Genomic DNA, 18306 nt, shown 5'->3' on the forward strand with positions numbered 1-18306 from the left:
GCTAGGCACTTTTTTTTCTTCAAGTTGTTAAAGGGGTCTGAAAAGTTGTTAAATCTAGTGACAAAGTGCTAAGTTGGCAACACTGGTTGACAGTAATTTCAGTCTTCGTGCTGCAAAAGCAAATCCATTTTGCATGGACTTCCAAAGGACAAGGACTTGAATTGTTACAGCAAAACCGAAGCCATCGTTTCTGTTCGTATCACTCTTTATACAAACACTGCTCAGAGCTGAAATTCAGATATAGTAATGGTAGTTTAATTTCCGACTATGCAGTATAAGCGGTGGACCAATCACGACCAGCCCACCTGACCAATCAGAGCAGAGTAGTCTCTTGGAAAAGAAGGGGTACATGCGGAGAGACAAATCCCTGATCAAATCGTTTTAGACACTCTGAGAAAAGTGGTGATGCTGCAATGTATATTTTGAGAACATTTGTGTTTTTGGACCGTCAATGCTTGTACCTACAGTAGGAGAATCCAAAACCAAATTTGGAACCTTAAAATCGCATAATAGGGGCATTTTAAAAGGGATCTCCCTTGTTCTTGTTTGTGTGTGTGTTTGTGCATGAATATGAATATGCTTGCGTTTTACAGAGGCTCAGAAGAGACTTTGGATGGAACTGACATCCGGGGCAGAGTCAGGCTGGGATTTCTCTTCTCGCTGGTATATAGACGGGACAGGCAGAAACAATGGCACCCTGAGCGACACACAGACAAGCTCCATCCTGCCTGCTGACCTCAATGCAATTATGTGCCGCAATGAGCATCTGCTGGCCTCCTTCCACAGGATTCTGGGTAAAAGAGTAAAAACACACATTTCTAAATACACACATTCCTGATTTGAATATGTATGCATACATACATATATATTCCGAAGCAGTGGCCTAGAAATTAGCACACATTCTAAATAGTTTCTTCCCTATCATGTCATGACCTATTTTTTCTGTATCATAAATAGCAAATAATAAAGGATGTGTTCGAACCTTTTGCCAAAATTTGAAGCCAGGAACTAGCAAACTAATAAACAACTTAACAAACAAAACTATTAATTTATAATACTTATTGATAATCTTTGTCAGAAAATCATATCCAAATGAATAATTTTTCTCCCTTTATATGGTGCATTATATCAGTCTTGGATCATTTTGTAGTATTGTCCGAATTTTGAGTAAACAATAGACCCTTTTCACAGACTGTGACGCGTTTTAACGGTCATCAATATCGTAAATCCTGCAGTTTTTTGTATTGTCATTTTTTTTAAATGTATGTACATTTATAACACTAATACTTTGTATTTTGTTACTTTTGCATCAAATTACAAAAAAATAAACAAGTTACCGCTGCTGCGAGGGTGTTTCTACAGTGTCTATGGGAGTGATGGTAAAAATGTACATATTTCTTTTTTGACTGTTGTTATCAATCTCACTCTATTTTTTCCCTCTTTTTGAAAGTTGTAAAATCACTATTGTGCCCTTTTTCTTTTGCTATTTGAGCAAATGGGTACACACAAAAAATATTTTAAGTATTCTCTCATTCACAACTACAATAGTTAACCCAACTATGACAACTTCCGCTCTGAGAAACCCGGAAGTGTGAAAAGGGTCTATTTAATTACTTGAAGGGTGCACTCTTTTAAACCCATAATAAACTCTGCGACATTTTCATCCTTTTATTCCTGCAATCTGTCATGCTGGTATTTTATAGTAACAATAGGCTACTGCTTTAAGGATGATCAATGGTAATCTGTCTTCTCTAAGCACTGAAATTAGATATTTTATTTATTTAATAATGCCATTTTAATATATATATATATTTATATTTATATTTATATTTATATATATATATATATATATATATATATATATATATATATATATATATATATATATATATATATATATATATATATATATATATATATATAAATATAAATATATATAAATATAAATATAAATATAAATATAAATATAAATATAAATATAAATATAAATATATATATATATATATATATATATATATATATATATATATATATATATATATATATATATATATATATATATATATATATATATATATATATATATATATATATATATATATATATATATATATTGTCGTAAATATTTCTTGAGCAGCAAATCAGCACATTAGAATGATATATGAAGGATCATGTGACACTCAAGACTAGAGTAATGATGCTGAAAATGTAGCTTTGTATTTTATAATAAAATAATAATAATAATGTTTCACAATATTACTATTTTCTTTTTGATCAAATAAGAGGATTGAGAGACTTCTTTCAAAAACATAAAAAATCCTCAACTCAATCTTTTGAACAGTAGTTTTACCACAAATGAATGTATACATTATTATTTACATATACAGGGACCCTCAAAAATATTTAGACACTTAATGTGTCTTTTTGCCATGTTTGAGATTATTTTTTTATATATATATATATATACACACAAAGCTAAATTTTCAGCATCATTACTCTAGTCTTCAGTGTCACATGATCTTTCAGAAATCATTCTAATATGCTGCTTTGCTGCTCAAGAAATATTTCTGATTATCATCAATAATGAAACGGTTGTGCTGCATGAGTAATATATTTCTGGGGGAAAAAAACAGGATTCTCTGATAAATAGAAATTTCAAAAGAACAGCATTTATTTGACATAGGCATATTTTGTAACAATGCAGAGTCTTTACTGTCAAAGTATTAATTTCTTTCAAGAAAATAACATTTATTGACCCCCAAATGTTTGAACTGTAGTGTATATTTGATAAAAATGCTTGTTTAGTTCCCTTGGGTAACAGTAAAACAGCAGTGTATGAACTCTGTGGTTTGTGTGTTTTATTAAAAGCACTCTGGGATTTTGTTCTGACATCTGTTTCCTGTAGGTAATGAAGAGAAGGCAGTGCAATATGAGAAGGCACGTGCTGCTAGAATTAAAGCGGTTGAAAGTCTACTGTGGGATGCAGAGAGAGGAGCCTGGTTTGATTTCAGCCTTCTGAACGAGACTCGGCACCTGTCCTTCTACCCATCTAACCTGGCACCTCTCTGGGCACGCTGTTACTCGAAGCCGGAGATGGTCGATCAGGCCGTGCTGTACCTGAGAGTGAGCCTGTCACATTACAAACCCTTCTGTCAGTTATTGACACTTTACAGTGGGTGATTTTGTGGGCACATCGACTTTATACAACATATGCAATGCTTCCTCCCTGCAGACAAGCTCCGGATGTCTCACCGTCTGACCTAATGCTGCTTTAATTAGCACCTTCCATGCACACTCGCAGTAAAATAATATTGTAATGCTTTTTTATATGATATATTCCCTCTTGAGAACCACCAATGTTCACGTCCCAGTTTTTTTCCCTTTTGATTTATAAAGGGTGTTAAATAAGAAAAAAGAATTTAAGTTTCACAGGAAGAAGTGCGACCTCAAACAAGCAGGTTTCAATTCTCTTGTTAGTGAAGCAAACTCCAGGCTCAACAGCAGATGGCACTCTTTGCTCAATATTTCCACAAACCTTTCTCTCTCTTTCTGTTTAGGCTAGTGGGAGTCTGGACTATCCTAATGGGGTTCCCACCTCTCTTAGTGAAAGTGGGCAGCAGTGGGACATGCCCAACGCCTGGCCTCCGCTTCAACACATGATTATAGAAGGTATACGGTCACCTAATCTTGTTTCTTGGTTAATATATAACATTTCACCCTACACAAGTATACTGTATGAATGTGGATAAAGTTGGACATACGTATACATCCAATTTTATGTCTGCGATATAATTGGTTACATTTTGTGACAAAAAAAATGTTGTGCTTCAACTTAAACTTATTTCAGTTTATTGCCAAGGCAACATTTCAAATTTTTGTTTAGTTTACGTTTTTTGCTAACACTTTACAAAAAGGTCTCATTTATCAGCATTAGTTAAAGGAACACACCGACTTTTTGGGACGTTAGCTTATTCACCGTATCCCCCAGAGTTAGATAAGTCCTTACATACCATTCTGATCTCCGTGCGTGCCATAACTCTGTCTGACGCACCCACCGCTAGCCTAGCTTAGCACAAAGACGGGAGGTAAACGCTCCCGCTAGCCTACTGCTCAATAAGTGACAAAATATCACAAAATGTAAATAGGAAAATGTTGCTGTTGTGTATAGTTACAATGTGTACTAAGGCCGACGGAAAATGAAAAGTTAATTGCGATCTACGCAGATCATTCCTGCGTAATAATCATGGAACTTTGCTGCCGTACCATGGGTGCAGCGGCGCAATGATATCACGCAGCGCCTGAAAATAGGCTAACTTCTGTCAACATAACCAACGTGAAAACCTGCTTGCACAGAGAGCGTGCTGGGGACTATTTTCAGGCAATGCGTAATATAATTGCGCCGCTGCATCCATGGTAGAGTTTAGATTCCCTGCCTGAGCCTGAGCCCGAGCCCGAACTTGACCCGAATCGAGATTTCGCGGCATTATCCTCGAGCCAGGCCCTTGATCGTTTTTTTTTGTTGTAATCATTACTTTATTAGCCTAATTGGGTGGGCAGAAAGCTATGCCATAATCAGAAATAATATATATTTTTAGCAAAGTAATACTTCAACTAAGAAACAAATGTGTACAAAGTTGCACAAATCAGGATAAGTCTGAAAATGCGTGTTAAACTCACAGCAGATACAGTGTTGAAGCGCAGCATTCAGAAACGCTCCGAGACGCCAGTCATGAGCTGCTCTCGTTAACACTGCACATTGCTTAACTAGTCTATTTCTTTTCTTAACTAGAAGTTAAAGAAAAGTAGACATTTCAAGCTTTCTATACACATTTCTCATGTCTGTGAGGCAAGTAGCCTTCTGAGTTTCGTTTATTTATGAGACGCACTCCAGCTCGGACACAACGTGCAACATTATTTTTTTGAGCCCGATCTAAGCTCTAATCCATGGTACGGCAGCAAAGTTCCTTGATTATTACGCAGGAATGAGAGAATTGTTCCTACAGCCTGGCTCCGCCCTCCTACGTACTTCTGCTCAATTTTCATTTTCCTTCACTACTCCCTCTGGGATTGCGGTATGTTCTCTGGTTTTCTCCGGTCAAATTTTAACCGGTCCAATCAGCGAACAGAGGGAGTGGCTGAGAACGATGACGTTGATGTCGTGCGTTAGTTTGAGACAACATGCGTCATGACCAAACATTAGCAATTGATTATGGCAGATCCAGAGTGGCTCTGGGCAGATCCAATAGTTTTATAAGTACGAGAGTCTGGTAGGACCAGGCTATAGTTCCTAGCCATATCAGTCTAGAAAATCACAACTTTTCATTTTCCGTCGGCCTTATGTGGCGTTCACACCAGACGCGATTTGCGTGAATAATTTGCGCTGATCGCGCGAAGGTGGACGCTTGTAAATTTTGAGTTTACTCGTGCGAATCGCGCGTGACATTCACTGCACAACAGACGCAAATTCGCGTCATGGGAGGGGCTTCTGCCAGCGGCTCGTCTCGTTGAGAAATGGCTGACATGGGCTGTGTTTACATGTCTTTTTTTGTTAAAATCTACTGTTAATGTGTGACAAAACGTAGGTTTAAGACTTTTTCAGTCGATAATGTAGTTGTTCAAAGCTCAAATCTGTGGTTTATTTATATAAAGAGTGCCTATTTGAACATTTTATCTGCCGTTTTCGGAGTTGTGAGCTCCAGTGGACAGCGGCGCTCAGTGCTCGTCAAAGCCGGTGAGGGCAACCTTTTCTCGGCCAGTCCTTCTGCCGTCTGCCGCTGGCTCTGATGTGTCTGTGGTGTGTCTCGAGCTATAATTAGTCTTGTAACGGCCGATCTTTGGTCTCATGGATCTATAATTTGTTCCCTGGCAAATCGTTTAGGCTGAGGGCAAAGAGAAGTTTCATTACTTTTTATTTTTTGGCTATAACTGTACGTTGCAGTTGTAACATTAGCCTACTAGCACTGACTTTGAATGTTTGACTGCATTGTTTGCTTTATTTCATGTATAGCTTGTTATACATTACTTATACTTTTGTATAATTGATCATACATAAACTTGCATTTAACAAAAAGAGACTGGGTTGTGTTTCATGTCATTTAATGTTATCACAGTGATAATCATATTGTCTGAACCAGATATTAATATACAGATTTTCTCCTCATTGTTGTCACTACTAGAGCAAGCTCCTGATTGGTTAACGCGCCGCGAAATATCCGCCAAAGTTCAAATTTTTCAACTTGAGCGATTCGCGCGAACCGCGCATTCAAAACGCTCAATTCGTGTCCTTCGCGCCGCCTCATTCGCGCGAATCGCGCCGCAGAATGCCATTTCGCGTCTCTGCATTGACTTAACATGTAAATCACTCGCGCGAATCGCGTCCGGTGTGAACGCACCATAAGTACACGATGTAATTATACACATCACAACATGTAAATAGGAAAATGTTGGCGTTATTTTGTCACTTATTGAGCAGTAGGCTAGATGGAGCCGTTTACCTCCAGTCTTTGTCTGACGCACCCACCGCTAGCCTAGCTTAGCACAGAGTTATGGCACGCACGGAGATGAGAATGAGTATGTATGGACTTATCTAACTCTGGGGTATACGGTGAATAAGCTAAAGTCCCAAAAGTTTGGCGTGTTCCTTTAATGTATTGAAGGGATAAAATTGAAAGCCCAAAAAAGTGCTTCCATCCATTATGAAAGTAATCCACATGGCTCCGGGGGATTAATAAAGGCCTTCTGAAACAAACCAATGGGTTTTTGTAAGAAAAATATCCATATTTAAAACTTTATGAAGTAAAATATCTAGCTACCGCCAGACCGCCTTCCGTATTCAACTTGCGCAGAAAAAGTAACGCCTCTCGCAGTTGCGCACTTGTGCTAACTCTGACGTCAGACGTTGCGCTTTTTTCATAAGATGTGTGGATTACTTTTACAATGGATGAATTAACTAATGAAACCTTATTGTAAAGTGTTACCAGTTTTAAAATAATATTTTTTATTTTATTTCATCTTTATTAAAAACATGTCTGTTAATTGAAATAGTTTTAGTTAACGATAATAACCCTAATTTGCTATATAGTATAAATCACCTTATGTGAGTGTACAGTGTGCAACTTATATGGACCCTATTTACTTTCTAAATACATATTCTTGGTTTTATTGTGCATGATTCATCAGTATATTTGTCAGTATTTTACCTTTTTGTTCCAACTGACATTAACTAGGCCTAAAGTGATCAGCCCACTGTTTCAGACGTCATGTTCCAGACTCAGTCTCCATCAGGATGCCATTTGTCCTTCTAATCAGCCTTATCTTTAGTGTGGTTGCTAACTGGCAGTGTGATTCACACTTGTTCTTTCATGCAAACCCAACAGCAGTGTGATGTTTAGCCTTATGTAATGAGAGTGTGTGGGCTGTGTAGTTCTTTGACCTATTTAAAGAAAAGAACATATTAAATAAAGAGCTACATCTGTTGGGCCCAACATTTCGCAACATCCAGGCTAATTGTATGAACGCATTATCTTCAGGTCACCATTCTAAGAATGTGCAGATTGTTGGTTAATGTTAACCGATACTTCTATAGGTAATTGGTTATTACATTTTACTTTGAACATAAAGTGGCGAATCAACACAGTATGCCATTACAATTGCAGTTTTGTTTCTTCTTCTGCTTCTTGATGGTCTACTTTAGACACTATGCAACTACATGTCAACTAACTCTGTAAGGATAGGGTTAGGTGTTATGGTTCGAGTTAGTAGAATAAGTTGACCTAATTGTAAAATGACTTAAAGTCAGTGGAATGTCTTTTGGAGGACCATCAAAATAATGAACTTAAAGAAATAATAAATGTATTCAGCAAGGAGGCATTAAATTGATCAAGGGACAGTATAGACATTTATAATGTTGCAAAAGCTTTATATTTCAGATAAATGCTGTTCTTTGTGGAACTTTCTATTAATTAAATAATCCTGAAAAAAAGTGTACACGACTGTTTTCAACATTGATAATAATAAATGTTTCTTGAGCAACAAATCATCATATTAGAATGATTTCTGAAGGATCATGTGACTCTAAAGATTGGAGTAATGATGCTGAAAATTCAGCTTTGAATCACAGAAATAAATTGCATTTAAAAATATATTCAAATAGAAAGTTATTTTAAATTGTAAAAATATTTTTGCTGTAGAGACTACTTTCAAAACCATTCAAATCTTAATGATTCCATATCTATATGTATACAGTGGAGCAAAAAAGTATTTAGTCAGCTACCAATTGTGAAAGTTCTTCCACTTGGTGTGATGAGAGAGGCCTGTAATTTACATCATAGGTACACTTGAACTATGAGAGAGAGAACGAGAAAAAAAATCCAGAAAATCACATTGTCTGATTTTTAAAGAATTTATTTGCAAATTATGGTGGAAAATAAGTATTTGGTCACCTACAAAAAAAGCAAGATTTCTGGGTCTCACAGACCTGTAACTTCTTCTTTAAGAGGCTCCTCTGTCCTCCACTCGTTACCTGTATTAATGACACCTGTTTGAACTCGTTATCAGTATAAAAGACACCTGTCCACAACCTCAAACAGTCAGACTCCAAACTCCACTATGGCCAAGACCAAAGAGCTGTCAAAGGACTCCAGGAACAAAATTGTAGACCTGCACCAGGCTGGGAAGACTGAATCTGCAATAGGTAAGCAGCTTGGTGTGAAGAAATCAACAGTGGGAGCAATTATTAGAAAATGGAAGACATACAAATCCTGCAGTGCCAGACGTGTCCCCCTGCTTAAGCCAGTACATGCCTGGGCCCGTCTGAAGTTTGCTAGAGAGCATTTGGATGATCCAGAAGAGGATTGGGAGAATGGCATATGGTCAGATGAAACCAAAATATAACTTTTTGGTAAAAACTCAACTTGTCGTGTTTGGAGGAGAAAGAATTCTGAGTTGCAGCCAAAGAACACCATACCTACTGTGAAGCATGGGGGTGGAAACATCATGCTTTGGGGCTGTTTTTCTGCAAAGGGACCAGGATGACTGATCCGTGTAAAGGAAAGAATGAATGGGGCCATGTATCGTGAGATTTTGAGTAAAAACCTCCTTCCATCAGCAAGGGAATTGAAGATGAAACATGGCTGGGTCTTTCAGCATGACAATGATCCCAAACACACTGCCCGGGCAACGAAGGAGTGACTTCGTAAGAAGCATTTCATGGTCCTGGAGTGGCCTAGCCAGTCTCCAGATCTCAACTCCATAGAAAATCTTTGGAGGGAGTTGAAAATCTGTGTTGCCCAGCGACAGCCCCAAAACATCACTGCTCTAGAGGAGATCTGCATGAAGGAATGGGCCAAACTACCAGCAACAGTGTGTACAAACCTTGTGGAGACTTGCAGAAAATGTTTGACCTTTGTCATTGCCAACAAAGGGTATATAAGTATTGAGATTAACTTTTGTTATTGACCAAATAGTTATTTTCCACCATATCTTGCAAATAAATTCTTTAAAAATCAGACAATGTGATGTTTTTGGATTTTTTTTTTTCTCATTCTGTCTCTCATAGTTGAAGTGTACCTATAATGAAAATGACAGGCCTCTCTCATCTTTTTAAGTGGGAGAACTTGCACAATTGGTGGCTAACTAAATACTTTTTTGCCCCACTGTATGTATGTAGGGGTCTGTCGAGTTTGGCTAGCTTCTATCAAGTGGCAGATGAAGATGAAGATCTGTTTTCTCAATGAAAATCCTGGGAACCAAGTGATATGGAGAGAACATCCCCTGAAAGAAGTGTGATCCTGTAGACAATAACAGTCTGGTTCTCTTCCAACTCCTGACAGCAGTGTACGGTTTATCCAAAGGCGCAGGCAGGCTGTAATACATCAGCATCAAACACACATTTTGCACATCAGTCCCTTCAGCTATAACTTGAAGCAGTGTGTCTGAAGAATCTTCTCGATGTGTGAACTAAATCAAATTTTTCCCTTCAAAATTTGATTTGCCTGCTGTCACATCTTGTCTGTGAGTTTGGGAAGTGACTATTAAGTTGTGATTAATGTTTCTCAGTAGTTGGTGAATTTGCCATTTAAATGACCCACCCACTTCTCACCCCATCCATCATGTCTTTTACAGGTCTCTCTGGGCTAGATTCAGCCCACGCTAAAGAGCTCGCCTTCAGTTTGGCCCAACGGTGGATACAGACCAACTGGCGGGCGTACATCAAATATGAAGCCATGTTTGAGAAGGTTAACTCCACTAAAATTCACTCTGGACCGTGTCTGAAATCATCCCCTATACTCTTATATAGTGCAGTATTTGAGGGAACAACAATTTGTAGTGGTGTTTGAAACCAAAGTAAGCGGTAAATGGACTGCATTTATATTGCGCTTTTAACAGACCTACGGCCATCCAAAGCGCTTTACATTTGCCTCACATTCACCCATTCATACATTCATTCACACACACCGGCGGCGGTGTCAGCCATGCAAGGCGCCATCCAGCTCGTTGGGAGCAGCTGGGGTTAGGTGTCTTGCTCATGGACACCTCGGCACTTGGTCAGGTGGAACCGGGGATCGAACCACCAACCTTCCAGTTTGTAGACAACCTACATGAACCACTGAGCCACTGCTGCCAAAGTGGATATTATCGAGAGCACTCATTTGATCCCATAATGCACCACAATAATGAGTGTCCAACCGATGTACACTCAACTGCTAGCTGCTAGAGAATACCGCACTCAGTTAATTCCTGCATCTCACTAGAAAATGCAGTCCACAGCACTTCCGCATTCAGTGTCTGAAAATAATGGAGTGAATTCATTCACTCATTCAGCGGACTAGTGAACTCTCTACTGTTGCTAAATAATAGTTTTTATTAATCATAAGCTATTTAGAGCACAATAATTGGCGCAAGAGACGCTGTTTCCAACTTCAAGGTGTGCGTGTGTGCGCGCGCGCTGTGAAACAGACAGACTTGCACATTATACTTTAGGCTTTGTGTGATTCTCATCAAATAAACACAAAATATGTAAAAAGGGCCGGATTGGAGAGTAGTCACTTAAAGGATTACTTTAGCGATTTAGCATTAAGCTTTGTATCAGTAGAAACCTGGTAGTATATTCAAATGATCGTGCTGAATTCTGTTCTGGACTATTCAATTCAATTCAATTCAAATTTATTTGTATAGCGCTTTTCACAATACACATTGTTTCAAAGCAGCTTCACAGAAAGTGCATTTCATAAATGTACATTGAAAAATGTTAGAAAGAGAATGTTAAAGAAAAATGTTAGGATAAGTTAATCAATCATGTATTATTTTAGGCCATAACAACGCTGGCGTTGAGTCGTCTCTTCACAGGCGTCGAGTCGTCTCATCACAGGGGCATCTGAAGTCTCCATGAGAGGCTGGATACAAACTGGAGCTGATGAACTAGTTACCTCGGGACTAGTGTCCCGAGATAACAACAGAAAAGCAGATGGGAAATAATTAGCATAGCTGCTGTTCAGAATATTAATGCTGTTGGTGCGATTTAACTGTAGTATAAAACTTATTTATAATGTGAATGCTTGGCTAAAGAGATGCGTCTTTAATCTAGTTTTAAACTGGGACAGCGAGTCTGAACCTCGAACAATATCCGGAAGACTATTCCAGAGTTTAGGAGCTAAATGTGAAAATGCCCTCCCTCCTTTAGTGGACTTAGATATCCTAGGAATGACTAGTGTTGTCAAAAGTACCGAACGCGATACCAAATCGGTACTGAAATTAAAAAAATGTGATTCTTGTGCTGATGAACTTGAATCGTAAACACCTCTGACTGGCCATTGTGCTCGCACGCTCATCGGATGTGCCTTGTACACTTATCAACGCACGGGAGCGTTTGAAAGCACACGGAAGTGTTTGAAAGTGTTTTGGGAGCGGGAACGTTTGAAAGCACAAGCAGGCGCCGACCAGCGGACAGGTAGGCTGATAGACGCCTGCATTCAAATGCTCCCGTGTGTATTTGTGTAAGTGCTCTGTGAAAAGCGTCATTGATGTATATTTACAACTCGTTTGTGAAGCGCTGCTCGTTGTAGCCAATCACAGACATATCTGATGAGCGTGTGAGCACTAGAGTGCGGATCGGGCCGCATTTTTCTGTCCGAGCCTGGCCCGCGTCCGACAGAGTAGTAACCCGACAGGCATTAAGATATTTAAGTCCGAGCCCAACCCGAATCTATTTTTTTTTTCTCATACTAATGACACATGAACGTTTGTTCGTGTGGAAAGCCCGCTTTTTTTTAAGCAACTGTAGGAAGGCATTCTGAAATGATTACAGATGAGCGCATCAGCGCGCAGACGGGGAAACAAATAGCTAGCCTACACACGTTAGTTAACACAGGGCCAAATCAAATAGTCAATTGAAATGAAATGAACAAAGGTCTACCAAAAATGGCCCAAGTTAACAGAACAAAACTAGGATGATTCTTCAACTACAGGCACTTTTGGCCTTGTGAACTTGAGGGAAAAAGAAGTGTTTAAATCAAAATTGTCACAGTCAAATTAATTGTCATGAGGCCCAAACACAAAGCTTACATCCACCACAACCTGAAATATAATATTGCATTGGTTAGATACATTTCAGAAAAATAACTACTTGTGTTATTACATTAAGTGGAACATTATCCCATAAACTATGCAGACATTTTGAATGAGTGATTAGAATTTTGTACATTATTTTTTAAAGTTACGAGGTGGTGGAAATGACTGGGTGTTGTTGAAATGACCATGAATGGACGTCCATGTAGAAAAACAGAAAAAATTTATTTGAAACCCATTTAACAAGTCATTAGTCACTAGTCTGTTTGGTTCCATAACCAGATGAACCGTTAGTCTTACTGTAAACAACTTTAACCACAAATAGTCACATGAAAAATGTAATCTTAAAAATATATGAAAAGGCATTTCAACAAATATATATTTGAATAAATACATTAGTGTTGTACAGTTCAATAAATAAAATATTCATATGTAGCCACTCAATATATGAATTGCACCTTGTAAGCATAAATGTCATTTCCACCCAAGGAGGTAATGTGGTGGAAATGACAATCCTACAGTATTTTGTAAAAAAAAATCCAAGCTAGTATTACAGATAAGCTATGAATTGGTAGCAAGCATTGCATGCATGCAAAATACATCTTTGTGTTAAAAAAATCTAATTATTTGCAAACTCATTTGATGTTATGCCATGTTTGGAAATGACATACAAAAAAAATATTTTCATTTCAAGCAATATTTACCTTGAGTTTTCTTCAAGTTGCTGAAGAAATTTAAAATATCCATGTCAGACATGTGCTGTGATGTCATTGTTTATCTCCATACAATCTTTCAAAAAAACTTTTTAAAGGGACATTACAGCGTTGTGGTGGAAATGACGGCAATACTGTGGGACAACTACATTTTGTATATAAAATCACACTAATAGTTGTCTGACCTTTAAAAACACTTTTTCATTATTGAAGAACAGAAGTCTGGGTGTGGGACAAGCACAAAACAGCAATATTTGCATGTATAATGAAGTTTAAAAAGGTGAAAAAATCATTATAGACTACCGGTAAAAAGTTCCTAAAGTACTTTCATTGTAAATTTAACTATGAAAGTGATCATATTTTATAAAAAAAAAACATTCAAAGGACATGAAAGTGCCCATAGTCTAAGAATTGCCCATTAACGTAACACCAATGCAGCTTATTGAAATGAAAATCCCTCTTACCATTTTTCTCGAAAACTGTATGGCTACTAAACTGCAACATGGGATCTATTTAAACAATCTATCAAAGTTTAGGCTAATCCAGGTTTTTATGCAGAAAAAGGATTGCATCAAGGCTGTCCTCTGCTCGATGGCCCTGCCAGCAGCGCTGAAGTTGCGCTGCCAATCACATGTAGCCTAATATGCAATATGCACGCACATGTTGCGCGTTGTCACAGCTACATGAACAAATTTGCGCACACAGGAAGACGGATGTTTGGGTAATATTTTTAATTTATTTTAATCACAAAAACATACATTTGCATCAAGTTAAACAGGCCCATTGGCTATCAACATAATGAGCTGTTTTAATTTTCAAATGTTAAGTGCCTTATCGCGCTGACGTGACCGAGCCCGACACGAACCCGAACATTATTTCGAAATATCTGTCCGAACCCTCGGTTACCAAAGGGCCCCATCAGGCTCGGGTCAGGTATCCATCCTCTAGTGAGCACAATGGCCAGTCAGAGGTGTTTACGATTCCATTCAACAGCACTCAAAGTGTCACATTTTTAAAATTTCAGTACCGACTTGGTATCGCGGTTGGTAATTTTAACAACACTATTCTAAACAGCCATTATTACCTGCTAATTATACACAAATGACACACACTGTCTTTAATTGGATCTAAAAAGTAAAATATGAATGGAAATGCTGCTTTCTTTAGAAATATGTTGATTGCAAATGAATACGTTATGACTTGGTGTTCACTTAACTTCCTCACTCTCACTCTCTCTCCTTTTCTCTGCCATTCTCTTCACCCCATGTCCTTGTTACAGTACGATGTCAACGGTGATGGAAAACCCGGAGGAGGTGGCGAGTATGAAGTTCAGGTATTAATGGCCTGTTCATATTTACATATTCAAATTCATAAATCTGCTTCCGAGCTGGGCACAGCGCTTCGGAGACTTTTTAATCTCTGGAGGAATTAGGGGTAAATTAGAGTTCTTCAGCCCAGCAGAACCATTCTTGAAATGTAGAATCTCATTTTCTCCCAGACCCAGAGGACCAATAGAGTGTCTAGAGAAGAAATGGCAAATTAATAGAAGCTCAGATCATCAAATTCCAAGTTCATAGAATACATTTCAAAAGATTTATCATGGAAAGTCTTTATATCAGGCTTTGGCATTCGTGTTGCGAGCATCAGTATTGCTATTGCGGATCCCTAACCATATTAAACTTTGGCGAATGACTTGTCCCGCACGATTTGTGCAAAGAAACGTGACTGATAACCCAAACCCTCACTCTTGTTCATTTGCCATAGTTGGGATTCGGATGGACCAATGGGATTGCTCTGCAGCTGCTGGACCAGTATGGTGATAGGCTGAGCTCTGGAGGGTGTGTCCTGAATGCCAGCGTTCTGATTGGACTCATTTATCCCATCCTAAAATCTCTGTTCTGATTCTGATCCATGATGCTTGGAGGCTGAAGCAGAGGAAACATGAGGAAATCCCACGTCTATATTCAACAGCTGAAGCTGAAATGATTCAATTCAAGTGATTCAAGTCTTTTAATTTGCAGACTCAATTCATCATACGGTACCTGTTGTTGTTAGTAAGAGAAAACTACATGGGTCAATCTCACATTTCAACTCGAAAGAATTTGGTCCTTTCTAATTATTGGGAGGGACATGTCCCCCTCAATGTCTATGGTGATTACGGCCCTGGTATGGTAACATTTCACAATAAGTTTCCAAGTTTCATGAAGTGGCTTTTTACATTTTTTATCCTGTTGTCTGAGGTCAATTTATGACATTTGCATGGTTTTTACATTAAAAAACATCATGATGAATAAGTAATATAGGCTATTTTCTACCCTGGTTTTGAGCCTCTCTCATGGAACACTTGATTTTTATGGACGTGTTGCATTGAAGACTTGGCAGTAAGTACAGCTTTCCTGTAGCTCAAACAGTAGAGCATGGCGCTAGCAATGGCAAGGTCATTGGTTCGAATCCCAGGGAAAAAAATAGATGTAAAAATGTGTACCTTGTAAGCAATGTAAATCGCTTTGGATAAAAGCGTCTGACAAATGGATAAATGTAAAGTAAGTACTGTCACTTTTATGGAAGTAGCCCACGGCTAGGATTGGATAAGCTTTGCATATTATAATGAGTGCCGGCTCCCCCGTGAGTACATGTGATGAATTGTTTTGAAAGCGTGGGGGAAAACGGCAACTGGAATGATTCGCCCACAGGGCTCGCAAAATGTCTTTATCAAACAATGATTTCTCTCTCATTCACCAGCAATTAATATGAATGTTATTTTATATTACTTGCCCTGCCCGATTGGTGGATATAACAGCGAGTCGAGAGTGAGCAACGGACATTAAGAAAGGAATGTTATTTCATTATTTAAGATAGCCCGTCGGCAGCCCGTGATAAGTTTTGTTAGCCCGTCTGGAAAACATTTAGCCCTGGGACGTTGGGCTTTGCGAGCCCTGGCCCATACTACATGTCTGAGTCTGATCACGAATCGCAGCACAATGAACCAACAACACCTCAAATAAAGGATTCTCCAGCCTGTGACAGCGTGCTAACTTATGTTCAGTTATTGATCTGTAACAATGCAATACTATCACATGTAACTTGTTTTACTCACATAAGTGTGTTGCTTCATTCATTCATGTAATCTCATCCTGTCTGCAAATCCAGTCTCTTGTTTACAAACGAATCCGTGGTGAAATGAAGGAACAAACACGCAATGTCTTCCCCATGTGAGCTGGCTATTCATTAAAAATAAAGTTCAACCATGCCTTCCTAATATTGGAATCCGAATTAAGCTTATGCGACATGTTTCTTCGATCCTGTTTAGCTTCACATAGGCCTATGTTATTTATCTATAACATGCCATGCATAAATCGGTGGGCGGGACCACAGAATCAGGCGTTCGTCGTCTTCGGTTAAGGCGGCGTTTCACCACACAATGACGTCACCGGGAAGAACATTCCCAGATCTCTCGTTTGCTGAGCCAGCTGTCAATTAAAGCTTTTCTTTCACTAACAAGGAAGTTTTCTGCTCTGAAGCTTACAGGATATTCTTATATTACCATGACCTTTTATAAATCAAAAGTTCAAGTGAAAGTTGATTTCTCAATTCATGACCCCTATAACATGAACTAACTTATTGTAAAGTGTAACCAATAGTTTTGAAATTGGTTTTAAATGTACTCTCACAAGAAGAATGCATGTTTACATGAGATTTACCCAGAAGTAACTATAATAAACCAGTGTGGAAGGCTGTGATATGAACTTGTAGCTGATAATCCAATGGAAAATAGTAGATACAATGTTATATTTCAGGTTCATTGTCTTAAGTAATAATTAATGTCGCTGCAGTGGCAGGATCAGAAGATTATCGTCATGACTAAAACTGAGCTGACATTACAAATGCTAATTTGCTCTAATCCAATTAAAAGGCTTATTGCGGAACTTTGCACATGCTGTGTATGAGTATGATCATTAAAAGTGTTCCTGTTTGATTCACAAGGTGTGTGTGTGTGTGTGTGCGCGAGTGTATTTTTAGAGAGTGTGTACTAGTTTGACCTACAATATGAGGTCTATTCAGGTTTCAGGCCACGTCCCCTATATTATGAAGACATGCTGATGTCTATGATGCTATATAAACATGCTAAATGTCTTTTTTGTTTGTTTTTTTAAAGTAAAAAAAAACAAACACGTTTTCTGTGATGGGTAAGTATAGAGGTAGGTTTAGGGGCTAGAAAGTATCATTAGCTCAGTATAAAAACCATTACATCCATGGAATGTCCTCATAATATTGATGGGTGTACAAACGTGTGTGTCTGTTGACATTTGCTTTCACTTTTAGTCTCTGGGCTTTATAGTTACCTCCTTCTTCTAGGTAGTGTGTGTGAAGGTCACACGGGGCAAATTTGAAGAATGGCCGAGCTGTCAGATAGTTTTTTTCTTTTTTTTAATCAAGAAAAGCATTTCCCAGAAGGACAGATGAAAGAGCGAGCTGGAGATGAAGTGATTGGGATTCTGCAGGTACAGCTCATCATCATACCAGTGGGAACGCAATGATGGCTGAAGTGTTTTCATTTATCTCATTATTACCTATTTATTCTCTCTGAATTGAAATTGCACAAATAGTTCAATAAGCTATGAAAGATTTTCACCAGAGCTGCCTGCTAGGTCTGCGGTCTGCGTCATTTATTGTGTCTTAAATCGTGTCTGGCATAACATCTCAACAATCTTAATGCACTGCATAAATATTAAATGGAAATTATATTAGTTTGTTTTTACCACAACTGAACATGCAGTGAAATATGTTCAATATCACATGAGTAGCAGTGCGATATGCTGGCTGAGTGCCGTAGGCAATCACAGCGTATGTTCATACCATATATGTTTATATATGAGTCACATATTTGAGGTCTAAACTACATTCTCACTAGCCTGGATGCCAGCCAAACTTAGCCCCGCCCACAACATTTGAGGTCGGGAAGTTCGGTCTGGACTTGATCCATTGTGGAGCAACTATGCTTTTACCAGAGCTGTTCGGACCAATCAAA

The 18306-nt window shown here is 38.4% G+C and overlaps 1 protein-coding gene across 1 annotated transcript in view; it reads left to right on the forward strand.

Moving 5' to 3' along the window:
* Window positions 1-17258, forward strand: part of treh (trehalase (brush-border membrane glycoprotein)) — a gene marked incomplete at its 5' end in the record, with an annotated part of 28321 nt that extends 11063 nt beyond the window's left edge. The window contains 6 exons of the mRNA XM_079825721.1: window positions 594-794; window positions 2906-3123; window positions 3558-3669; window positions 10123-10235; window positions 14557-14610; window positions 15042-17258. Of these exons, the coding sequence (XP_079681847.1) occupies window positions 594-794; window positions 2906-3123; window positions 3558-3669; window positions 10123-10235; window positions 14557-14610; window positions 15042-15179 (836 nt within the window). The 3' untranslated portion in view covers window positions 15180-17258. The remainder of the gene's footprint in view (window positions 1-593; window positions 795-2905; window positions 3124-3557; window positions 3670-10122; window positions 10236-14556; window positions 14611-15041) is intronic.
* Between the last annotated feature and the right edge of the window lie 1048 nt (window positions 17259-18306).

Source organism: Gobio gobio (genome assembly GCF_949357685.1).
Source record: "Gobio gobio genome assembly, chromosome: 9".
NCBI classification, from domain to species: Eukaryota; Metazoa; Chordata; class Actinopteri; order Cypriniformes; family Gobionidae; genus Gobio; species Gobio gobio.